This window comes from Plectrocnemia conspersa, unplaced genomic scaffold (assembly GCF_051122295.1).
Source record: "Plectrocnemia conspersa isolate PC_06_02 unplaced genomic scaffold, ASM5112229v1 ptg000003l, whole genome shotgun sequence".
Lineage (NCBI taxonomy): Eukaryota > Metazoa > Arthropoda > Insecta > Trichoptera > Polycentropodidae > Plectrocnemia > Plectrocnemia conspersa.
The window spans coordinates 19124450-19136980 of record NW_028277167.1 but is presented as its reverse complement, the minus strand read 5'-3'; the positions used below and the strand labels follow the sequence as shown (position 1 = coordinate 19136980).

At 31.8% G+C, this 12531-nt stretch overlaps 1 protein-coding gene across 1 annotated transcript; it reads right to left on the bottom strand.

Annotated features, from left to right (window-relative positions):
• Positions 1-8599: 8599 nt before the first annotated feature.
• On the bottom strand, positions 8600-11990 carry LOC148236868 (uncharacterized). The gene is made up of 2 exons (XM_088182353.1): positions 11289-11990; positions 8600-11216 (listed from the first exon to the last, which is right to left on the bottom strand). Exons 1-2 carry the CDS (start codon positions 11870-11872, stop codon positions 10700-10702), a joined length of 1101 nt encoding a protein of 366 aa, XP_088038479.1. The 5' UTR covers positions 11873-11990; the 3' UTR covers positions 8600-10699.
• Between the last annotated feature and the right edge of the window lie 541 nt (positions 11991-12531).

The following is a 12531-nucleotide window of genomic DNA, read 5'->3' as shown; positions in this document are numbered from 1 at the left end:
AATAATGAATATATTTAAAATAAGATATATCTTTACTACTTAATAAAATATATGTTTTTACCATTAAAAAACAATATATTATATAACGTATATATATATCAATTTTGAATCAATACAAATAACTAGAGTTCGATATTTTACAGGTTAAATATTTTAACTGTAGCATATTGTAAACAAATAATATATGTAGGGCTTAGCACATTGTTAACTTCACTGCTATAAGTTGTGTAGCATATACCATTCAGCTAGTATTACATATTATTATTTAAACTACAAAAGCAAAGTATTTTTTATCAATTAAAACTTAAGTGTTGTGTTTTATTGTAAATTATTATGAGCGTAGTGAAGCATACCGATATTTTGGTATCAAGATGCCTAAGGTTAAACATCCACAGATATTGAAAAGCGAGCAAAATATACTTTAATAAACATTTAACCGCAAGTAAGTTAACAAAAATAAATACGCTTATTGTTTTTAATTCTTGGTATGATTTTGGCGATTTATTTTAATTAATGATAATATAAACATATGATTAAGGTATTATTATAAGGTTACATCTTACTAAATTTATTTTTAATGACTAAAAGCTCAGAAAAATTACTATTGTTACTTTACATTGCGTTAGCAATCTTATTTGTGCTTTTCTAATATTTTTTGGGTTCATATTAAGTTTGGGTCGTACATATTAGGGTTTAAAAAATATTTTAGCTCATAAAAATATCTTATATATATTTTACAAAAATAAAATAACTATGCAATGACTTTTGAAATTGTTTTAAAATAGTAAAAAATGAACTGTTTTGTCAGTACTAAAAATAAATTATAATTAAGCAGCCCGAACAAAATACCCTGCGGGAGTTCTGATAAAATTATGTGGTTTTGAGAGTTTATTATTCAGAAAAATAACATAGCTTTAATATTTGTGGGATGAGCCAATTATCCGGATAAGATAAGCTTTGTGGTAAAATACCTATATTATATGTAATAATGTATAAATCCATGTAAACTTATATATAATAGAACTTCTAAGAAATGTTTTAAATCATTGAAAGTATAATTTAAGTGACAGAAATGCTACAAAACATTAAACAAATATTGAATTAGAAGTTAAAATAATTGAAAATTATTTTTCAATTCAAGAACATAAAAATACAAGTTCTAGAAATTAAAATTTTTCACATAATCCGGGTCCGTATTAAAAAGCTAGTATCTAAATAAAGCAGAATAATATTGATTTGATAAGACAGGAAACTAATGCTAGGATTTTTTTTGTAAATATATACGAAAATTCATTAAAAAAATGCTTCATCAGTTACTGATTAAAATATTAATAAAAAGGATGTAATGACTGACAACAAATAAATAAATTTTAGATATTAGAAATAAAGTGATCTAAGATAGAAACGATGCACAAAGCATTACTTTTTATTAAGCATACAACTATGGAAATTAAACATGAGTTTTACGTTAGATATATTCAGATATATAGTTAAGAGCATTTATATTTTTTATTTATATATTGCGTTTTTACAAAACGCCAAGCCCCTGAAACAAAAACTGTCACAGGAAGAGTTACAGACATTAAACATCTTTAAAAACAGCAAAGATCAGATAATTCTCCCTGCCGACAAAGGTAAAGCTACCGTAGTGTTTAATCAATGCGAATATGATAATAAAAATAAAGTTCACTGGATAATAAAGCATATAAAAAAACAAAAACGATTGAACTATTTACCAGGGGAAAAAAACAAAACATCTGATTGAAAATCATACTTGACAAGACTTTTAATATAACAACTTGCACCACGAATTAACCATTCTATAAGAAAATTAAATGATTTTTTAACGTTGAAACATTTAATTAAAAAGTTTTATTGAAACATTTCATTTAAAATATTTTTATTTTGTAAATATTTGTACAGAGTAATGCGGCTTGTACATGAAAATAATTACTTAACCTTTTAATAAATATTAATAATATAAAACCTTAAAGTAAAAATACAAAAATGATTCAGATTCAGATAAAATGTGAAAATAAATGTATTTGTGATAAATGTGAAAATAAATGTTGAAATCTATATCCGATTAGTATGTTCTTAAACTAAATATTTAAAATTATTGGATAATTCGCTTTGCAAAGTTTAATTTGATATATGTACATGTATACGAAATCTCAGTAAACAATATTCATATTTTCTTATATACTTATTTTTTAAGTATAAAAAAAGTATTAGGATTTTTCTAAAATGCATTAAAACGGTAGTTTAATGCATTTTAATTTAATCTACATCATAGTTACAATAATTATTTAATTTTAATTATAACGAAACCACATCTAAATCTTATTATACTTTGTTAAAACTTAATGCAACAGCGTTTGAAGAGTCGTATCTAATTGAATTCTTAAATTAAATTTTCTCATAAATATAATTTCCTGCCACTGAGGGGTAAAAATATTTTGTTTAGGCAGATGCTGGCTTTATTGCTTTAAACGCTTCAGTTTTATTTAATTATAAACGTCTCGTTACTTCATTTTTTATCCATTAATATTAAATATTATAAATGCATACTATTAAAATATTTTTAATCCATACTTTTTAATTGTATATTACTAATTTTAACCGTGCAAAAAAAAAATTGCGATTACTAATACTATTATTATAATAGATATATGTACATAATATTTTATTATATTTTATGAGCTTTTTGATCATAGAAAAACAATGGCGTTCAAATATTTTAACAGTATTACGTACCTAATATTTTTACGAACGCCAGTATTCACAAAACTTTATATGAGCTTGAGTCAGCTTGATTAATCTTGTCAGTAAGATATATCAGCTGTTGTCTTACGCATAACTTTTGTAAAAAGATTAAAAATGTTGTTTGGAGTGTGGATTAAATATGGACTTAATTCAATCCAGAGAAGTATCAAATTCGATAATCGAGAAGTGGTAAAGCCAGTTGCTTTTTTTGGCGAATATATTTAAAGAATAGCATACAAGCAAAAATAAAAATATCTCAATATCATCATTATGCGTCAACCAGGTCGTTTAAATTAATTAGTTACCAAATTTAATATTCGTATAGCGATAATTTAATAGCGTGTCCAAATTTACACGGAGCAATGTTCGCGTTGTTAAGAGATGAACGAGAACAAGGCCTTACGGTTAATGTTGATTATTATTTAATTTAAAGCTCCTCTCTTTATATACACTCACACATATGTGTATAATGTACGATATAATATGAATATTATGGAAAATTTATGTGTATGCGTACGAATGTTTGAGGCGGGTCGGTCGAGCAACTCACTTACGCGCTTAGCTCTGGGCAAATGTGTTTTTGCCTTCGTTTCCCTGTAATATATTACAATTTTCGCTATTATGACTTTTTTAAGTTCATTATAAGTATAACGTAATATAAAACTTATTTTATCATTAAGTGTAGCCAATATTGTAAAGGATAAATATTTTTTGCTCATATTGAATACGGCAAGTGTTTTGTTAGCAATTTGGTTTTTAATATATATTGATGTGAATAATCGGGATTAGCTGTTTTGTTAAAGCGTAGCATTTAATTTTATTATATTTTTTAAATATTATCAAGCAATTTTTAAATTTCATTTTTTCTAACTGTTTAAATTATCTAACTTTTTATTCACGAATTTTACGGCAGCGATCAGGAGCAGGGTTCGCGAAAAATAGCAAGTCTTTTTCTTGCCGCCGCTTTGCCAAGTAATAAGATTTTTTTGCCGTATCTTTACAATCGTAAAGAATATACAATATATACAACTACAATTTTGTTTTAAAAATGATATAATTATACAATTTTTTCACTCATCAGCTGTAGTCTTAACTTTGGTTGTTTTTGTACGCAGAAAACTTAGTTTGACAATAAATGTTGTATGAGAATTACGGTTAGTAAATATCTCGTTTTGACTTCCTTGAAAATTTTCCGGTCATCACAAAATTAGGAATGCAAAGATCAATGACTAGATTTTTATTTTATTTTTGATATTTTTGATATGTTTTCATACATGAATTATTATTGAATATAATATAAATCTTTGGCAATGATTTATTTGCAGATGAAATTAAACAAGAGTGTTTTCATTTAATGCTATATAAACCAACAGAAGTTGTTATATTTTGCAATATACTGGACAGATGAGAACCATTTCACGTAATTTTCTTCAGTTATGGTCGAAAACCTCCTGTGTTTCTGTCTAAACTGTAAATTAATTCTACCATACAAGTGGATCTGTAAAATGTGACAACGTGACTCTTGGCGAAGCTGAAAGGTAGTCGATTGCCGAAACACTTTTAGGTTATCAGTATATAATAAATATTCCGAGTTAATAATTTCCACATGTCGTCAATAAAGTGCTAAAAAAGCAGAGGAAAACAAGTTGGATCCATGTGGTACTCCACAATTTACGAAATACATCATCAGTGCGACGATTTCTGGGAAAAAAATCGGGAAATGAGAAACACAGACTATAGGAAATAGCGCATTTCAGAAAAGTTTTGCGAATTAAAAAAAGCGCTGACACAGTATTTGTATTATATACATATGTTTTGAAATACTTTAAACGTTACAATATAAAAAATAAAAAATATAGAAGTACTTTTTGATAAACATATTTTAGATCTACTTAATTTAATAGTGAGTTTTTGTTTGCATTCACTACTAGGTATCGGCGTTTGATACTTTATCGGCTTTCTCGTTCGAATTTTCTATAGTATTAATGGTTATAACGATGTTGTTTTTAAATGGCCACCCAAGTATTATATGTTTATAATACTTATTTTATGCACTTGAGTTGAAGCGTCATGCAATTTAATTATTGCATTTATTTTCAATTAAACGCAAACACTCTATAACCCCTTGATTACCATGAATGCGATGTTAAGTTTTAAAAAGGCACATTTGGTACCCTTTAAAGGAAATTAATTACGGCGGAACGATTTGTGCAGTAAGTGAAGGGGCGGAATACTGCCAGTAGTCAAGTGGTACATATGCGCGAAGTTACGCTTTTTGCGGAAATTGGTAGGAAATGTGCTTTAAATTGGTCTTTAGCTGGAAATGTTGGATATTTCAACGACTTATCGTCGAGCCGTGCTTTCGCACATCGCAAATTGTCCCATTTCGTCCCATTCAGTAGGGACGAACAATGATCGGTCGCCATTACACGGTGAACTTTGTACTCTGACTATGAAATGGACATTTCTGATTTAATGACCAATGCCGCTGTTGGATATACAGGCTTTATTTTTGACGTTACAGCCACATTCGGCTGGATTATTGAGAAGGTTACAGGATGTGCTAAAAAGACGAATTCCGCCTTTCGTTATATTTTATTTAACGGTACACATGTCTTTATAGTATATTTTTTGTAAATCTTTCGTAGAAACATAATATACATTAGCCCAATACGCAGAAACGGGATAAGAACAATCAACAACTTTTAGTTGTATTGAGATACCAGAATAAAATCAAGGCCTGTAAATCATTAAAATCTATTTTTTATTAATTATTAACGGTTATTGCAGTTTACGACCAATAGATGGCAAAATGCATTACGTAGCTCGATTTTATTTGAATTATTTATGTGTTTAAGGAAATCTAGGAAAGCCTAATCGAAGTTATAATTGTGTAAAAATCCGTATTTCCGATTTTCCAGACACGATAAAAAAATAATTTGGGTATTTTTTTTATTTTATTTCAGATCATAGTGTTATGCCAAACTAAGAAATATAAAGAAGTGCTGTATTGATTTATTAAAATGAATGAATTTGCGTATTTCATCACATTATTTAAATCTAAATTGGGTTCAGGCTGCCAGCAGATTGCAAAATATGGTGATATTTTTTGTCACAGTTTAAAATTTATTTGTTTTTTTTCTCTTCGTCAGATAGAAAATACTTTTATTAAACTCACCCGTGTCTTTAAATAAATATTGTAATACTCGTTGGTCATATAAAGAAGCTGTATCTACATGGAAATTAAAATAAATCTGAGAAATTTCGCAATACATACACAAATGCTGTTGACTCAATAAGCAAACAACTTAACTGGAGATTCGGAAATGCAAAAATTGTCCCGCCCTTTAGATAAAAATTTTAAAAAATCGATCGATTTGGAAATCTAGATCTTTCAGTAAACTAAACCTGATAACTATTTAAGATCTTCCATAGCTCATGCCAGACTAAGGATTCTATGTCGAGACAAACCGGGAATTTATTCCTAAGAATTTAAAAAAAATAGCCCAGGAGACATTTAAATTTGATTTTATTTATAGTACATTATTTAAAAAAAAAATCCATGCCCGGTTTGTATACAAGCGGATAGTTAAAGGGTCGCTAAAAAAACTTGATTCTCTTTGTCACGTCGCGTTGGCAGTGCTAAAGAAAAAAAAATCACGAAAAATATTATGAAAGAAACAGATAATGATTTATTGTTACGAGGGATTTTGTTGTCTTTGCAATAACATCTTTCGTCGTTATTTGTAAAATATCACTTAAACAAAAATAAAATTCAAAAGGGAAAATATTTTGAAGTATATACCCACAATGTTTTTTGGCATGTAATTACAAATACGATGCACGTATTATTCCTAGAATAATTCGAAAGAATTCTCCTCGGATTGATTTTATTTGTTAAAAATATCAGTTTTTATTTTGACTTCAGCTATATAGTACGTTTTTCTCGTATTAACGGTTCCCGTCGCTGTAAATTATGAAATGCGGATTTGGAACTAATATTACATAGGTTACTATTTATTTACCTTACTTATATTTGTCATATACACTACGTACAGTATCATTTTTATTATTCAAATATTTTTTTTGTTAAAAATTTTAGCCCATAATGAATAAAAATCAACAGAAATAACGAAATGTGAAAACATTGTAAGCCGAATGTATCCACTGTATAAAGCAAATCTTTTGTAAGGGGTCAAACACAAGTGGATTGAGAAAAGACTTATTCATCAAATTCACATCGACAAAAAAATCAGATTTCAGACTTAACTGGCAAGCGGACTCCAAATCTATAATCTAATGTATAAATCATTGCTTACAATTAAGAAAACATCGACAAAAAGCTAGCGAGTATTTTCTACGGCTGGAGTATTTATCACAAAAACTAGGAATATTTCTGATTGGTCCTTAAATGTCAAGGTTTTTAAAAACTTTTTTTGCCCTGCAATAGTAAAATATCGTATTTATATATTATTAAATCAATATAATATTATCTTTTGAAAATTTGTATTAGGCATATTCATCAAATAAATATCTAATAAAATATTTTTATTGCTTATTTCTTTCCATACATTTTTGCTTCTAATGTATAAAACCTATGTTTTTCCACAGATAATAAAAGTTAATATTTTTAATTTCATAAACATCAAATATTTCCAAAGCTTGCTATTTTTTTTAGATATTTTCCAACCATTTGGAAAACCGATAAAAGTCATCTGTTTATAAAGCCCGATTAGCTATATCCTATTAGCTTATTACTGTCATTAAGCAAAATATTTAAAAAATATTCCTGATGTGTTTGAAAAATATCTGTGAAATAAAATTATTAACGAACAATTTGGCTTCCACGAAAATCACTTGACAACACATTACCTTAATAGTGTGCCAAAGCATAAGCAAATCAAAGTGCTAATTTTTATATAAAGAAGAGTGTGGACTTTTATTGTTGAATATAGAATTTTTTTTTTTTTAATTTTTGTTTATTACATAATTAAATAATACATTTTTATAAACATATATATTTACATTTCATTGGTTGCTGGTTAATTACCATTATCACAATTTACGATTGATTAGCTAAATTAAGAGGAATTACAGAAATAAGAATAATAAAAGAACATAAAATACGTTAAGTTTAGGTCAAAGTACATAAACACCTTTAACAAAAAAAAAAAAAAAATTTAAATTATAAATATATATTTTTAATATAAAACTCGTGGACCTGGAGCTGTTAAATTAATAGATAAAATTTATGCGTCAGAGCAAGATGTGCTTTGGCATTTTGTGTTTATATTTAAATTTGAGTTTGTTTTTGTCGTAATCACCGATTCTTGAGATTAACGGGTTAGTATGATTTCGCGGTATTTTTTTATAATAATTATTAGTATGGTGGTGAACATGTTCTTTAATAGTTGGAATTAAATATTTATTATGAAGTTTTTTGAGGTTAGTATAAAAAGGTGTATTATAAATTATTTTTATAGCTTTATTTTGAACAACTTGTAGCTTAGAGAAGTTAGTATTACACGTATTACTCCACACTGGGCAGGCGTAAGTCATTGCCGGTCTAATTAATTGCTTATATAATAGAATTTTATTTTTAGTATTTAGCGCACTTTTTCGATTAAAAATTGGTTTTAACGCCGCAATGGCTGCGAGCCCTTTAGATTTAAGTTCGGTTATATGTTTATTAAATTTAAGCTTGGAGTCCAGGTGAATTCCGAGGTACTTAACGCTCGCCTTCCATTCTATACACTTTCCCTGCTCGCTTATAATAGTCGGGGGCAAAGGTTGTCTTCGAGTTGTAAAAATTATAGCCTCCGTTTTGTCCTGATTTATTTTTATTTTCCACTTTTTGAAATAATTACTTAAGAGAGTTAAGGATTTTTGCAATTTTATTGAAATAGGCTTAAGACCGTAAGAGCTACTCATTATTGCCGTATCATCGGCATACATTGAAAGACAAGTATTTTTTAAAATAGGTATATCATTTGTGTACAAAATGAAAAGGAACGGTCCAAGTAAACTCCCCTGAGGAACACCAGCTGGGATATTACGCGGTATCGATTGTTCATTATTTACTGAAACAACATAACTTCGACGATCAAGGTAGGAGCGTAACAAGTGTAGCAGATAGTTAGGGGTTTTATATTTGTGGAGTTTGTAAATCAACCCATCATGCCACACAGTATCAAACGCTTTTTCCACATCTAACAATAAGAGTCCCGTTGATTTTTTCATGTTAAAATTAGCAGAGATGTGCTCTGTTAACCTATTGAGCTGATGAGTCGTAGAGTGGTTTTCGCGGAAGCCAAATTGTTCATTGATAATTTTATTCCCCAAAGATCCCTTTAAACGTGATAAAATTATTTTTTCAAATAGTTTACTGAATGACGGTAATAAGCTTATTGGACGATAATTAATTGCGATAGTGTTATCCTTTCCTGGCTTTCTAATTGGGTGGATCTTTGCGGTTTTCCAAATAGCGGGAAAGTACCCGAAAGATAAGCAGGCATTAAAAATATTTGTTAGATAATTGATGCTAATTCTTGGAAGTTGTTTTATCGTAACGTTATCTAATTTATCTATACCGGGACTTTTTCTATTCTTTAAATTTTTTATGATGTTATTAACTTCTGATAAACCAACTTTGTTCACTAAACTAATATCTACGCTAGATGAATTAATATTTCGTATCGCACGGGCGACTTTGTTGTCTATTTTTGAATCTAAGTAATTTACAGTAAGCGAATAAGATGTGGAGAAAGCGCTGGCTAAATTTTCTGCCTTATCCTTGTTCGTGCATGCGATGGTGTTTCCATTTTTTAATGGGGGTATTTCCGAATGTTTATATTTAAGTGATTTAGTTATTTTCCATAAGGAATTATCTGCCGGGTTTAGATTTTTTAGTTTACGCGTCCACGATTCGTTTTTTATTTGCTGAATTTTATCGCGAATATAACTAGTTACGCGGTTTATTACAGATTTAAGTCGCGGAGATTTATTATTTTGCCACTGTTTTCTTAGTTTATTTTTGATTTTTATTATTTCGATAAGTTGTGGAGTAAGTTGATTTTTATTATTATGATTTTTACGCGTCGGTATTGATGATATTTTGGCTTCTTCGATAACGGATGTTAAATAACTGATATCATCGTCAATTTGTTTAATGTTATGCGGAGTATAATTCTGTCGCTCATCTTGCAAACGAGACTCGACTATATCTTTAAACTTTTTCCAGTCAGCTTTAAAATAGTCAAAAAGCGTTTCAGAGACTACCTCCGCTGAACCCTCCAGCGAGAATAACACTGGAAGATGGTCAGAAGACAATGCCTGAACGCAATACATTTCTGACGTATTTAAGTTACCCTTGACCAAAGCAATATCCAGAATTGACGGCGTCATGTGATTGGAAGGGTAATGCGACGGTGAATTTGGAAAGTTAACAATCGTGTCAGAGTCGCTCAAGTAGTTAAAAAGTGACGCTCCAGATCGATTTGCCCCAGAACAGCCCCAATGCATATGACGGGCATTGAAGTCCCCAGTCAAAATGACCGAGTCTCCTAGAGAAAATATCGAATCTAGATCACTCCGGAGCAGTTCGTCACTAGGCGAATTATACCCCGCAGCAATTATTATTATTTTATTTTTATGAATAATTTGAATCGCGACGGTTTCTAGATTATTAGTGTTAGTGTTTATACGTGCGTGTTTTATCGATTTTTTAACAAATATCGCGACCCCTCCGCCTGGCCTTGAGGGTCGGTCCCTCCGAATGCAGGCAAAGTTAGGTAAATATATGTTAACATGTGGTTTTAGATAAGTTTCGGTGACTACGACAATATCAAGTTTGTACTCACTGATTAACAGCTCCAGCTCTCCGGTTTTGTTACGGATCCCACGGGAATTCCACGTCATGAGTTGAATGTCTTCTTTAGAAGAGGTCATCGAGATACTCGACCATCATCAAAGCAATTTCAATTTTGCTAGCGCACTTTCCGGCCTTAGTTCGGATTTCCTGGAGGATAGTCAGCATCCTGCGAAGCTCATCAGTAGACATGGCTTCTGATGAGGGCTTCTCAGACTGTCGGGCTTGGGGGCGTTGTTGCGTCTTAATTGGGGTGGCTTCCGGGACGATAGTCGGTTTTTTCACTGCTGGTTTCGTTGGCCGAAGGGCAGGAAACTGACTCTGTTCCAGAGCGAACGTCGGCTTGGGTGCGGTCAGTACGGCGGTATGTGGCTTTTGCTGCCTCTTCTTCATCTGCAGGAGATATTCTGTCCTGCGAGGACAGTCCTTGTAGTTGGCCGGGTGACTTCCGCTGCATCCAGTGCAGGTTGCTGGCGTCTCTCGGTCTTTTTTAGTGCATTCGGAAGTGGCGTGGTTTCCTGTGCATTTCACGCATCTGGGGTCTCGTTGGCAGTTCCTCGCAGCGTGGCCATACTGCTGGCATCTGAAACATTGAGTCGCGTGCGACTTATTACGCTTGTATTTTTCAAGCGTGGCCTTAGTGAAGCAAACGTACCGGATGCTTCTTATGGACGTCACCGTCGTCTCAGCGGAAAATTGCGTCAGGTAGAGCCGCGAGGAGGTCTCTGCCTTGGTGTTCATCGCCGTTACTTTGACGACGCTTAATCCTTGCCGCTCCAAATCAGCAGCGATTTCTTCAACGGGAACCTCAGGAAGCCCCCTCAAGACAGATTTAACTGTCTTGTCTTCGTCGGCAGTGAAGGTGTGAAAGGCACGGCGGCCCTTCAAACCATCCATCAGGGTCGCTCGTAGTTCGAGCGTCGCACACTGGATGGAAACATTACCTCTTCCGGTGTAGCGGAGGGTAAAATTACCTGATTTGGTCATCGACTTGATGAGGTCGACGGTCTGGAGATGTGTGCCAACCACCTCCATGATGACAGGTGGCACTCTTGCGTGTTTACTCCCGGCAACTTCGGGGAGTTTGTCATACCTGTTATGACTTGAAGTCGGCAACAGGTTGGCGTCAGTAGAGGGTCGAGCAGTTTTCTTTGGCATCTGCCATTCTTGTTCTGCTGATTGCGATAGGTACGCTTTTAACGTACCCACCGCACGCTTGCGCGTAAGCGTCTTCTTCATCGCGCCGGCAATGTCTCTGGCGTCGTAGTTGTTGCAAATGGTCGCGGGTGGGGGGTCGGAGCTTTGAACGGCAGCGAGAGCAGGCGCGGATGCGTCCGTTCACCGCTGAGGTACAGAGCAGAGTGGTTGAATATAGAATAAGATTTTGACACGGTATGGCATGATAGCTTAATATACAGACTGTGCAAATATAAAATAGTTATAGAGCTGGAAGTTCATTTTTGCAATGAAGAATGTGCCAAAATGACAGGGTATATAAATAAAATAGATAAAAAGTCGCTAAATTATGCAGAAGAAATAAGTCGAAAATTATGAACAAAGTAATAGTGGATATGGAAACGCATATAACACAAAATATCACAGAAAATTTTATAAAGCTCCACGAGGTCTTATCAAACTTATTAAGCAGGATTAAATGCATTTAGAGATAAGGAAAGGAAAATGCTCTCTATGATAAAGACAATAATAAAAAGACGGAAAAAGCACTTTAACACACGCCTAAATGGACATGCGGACGGAAAATATGAAAAATATATGACCTACCATACAGCGAATAAACACTTTAAAGACTTACCTTGCAGAAAAGGTCAAAAGCATTAACAGAAAAAAAATAAAACCGCTAAAACTGACATAATAATTACAAAACTGATAAAAAAGTA

What these genes read in the sequence shown, in the direction of transcription:
- LOC148236868 (XM_088182353.1), bottom strand. Translation starts at nt 11,872, where the DNA reads ATGAAGAAGACGCTTACGCGCAAGCGTGCGGTGGGTACGTTAAAAGCG. An exon ending in ACGTCCATAAGAAGCATCCG is followed by an intron (nt 11,217 to 11,288) that starts GTACGTTTGCTT and finishes TCAATGTTTCAG; the next exon opens with ATGCCAGCAGTATGGCCACG.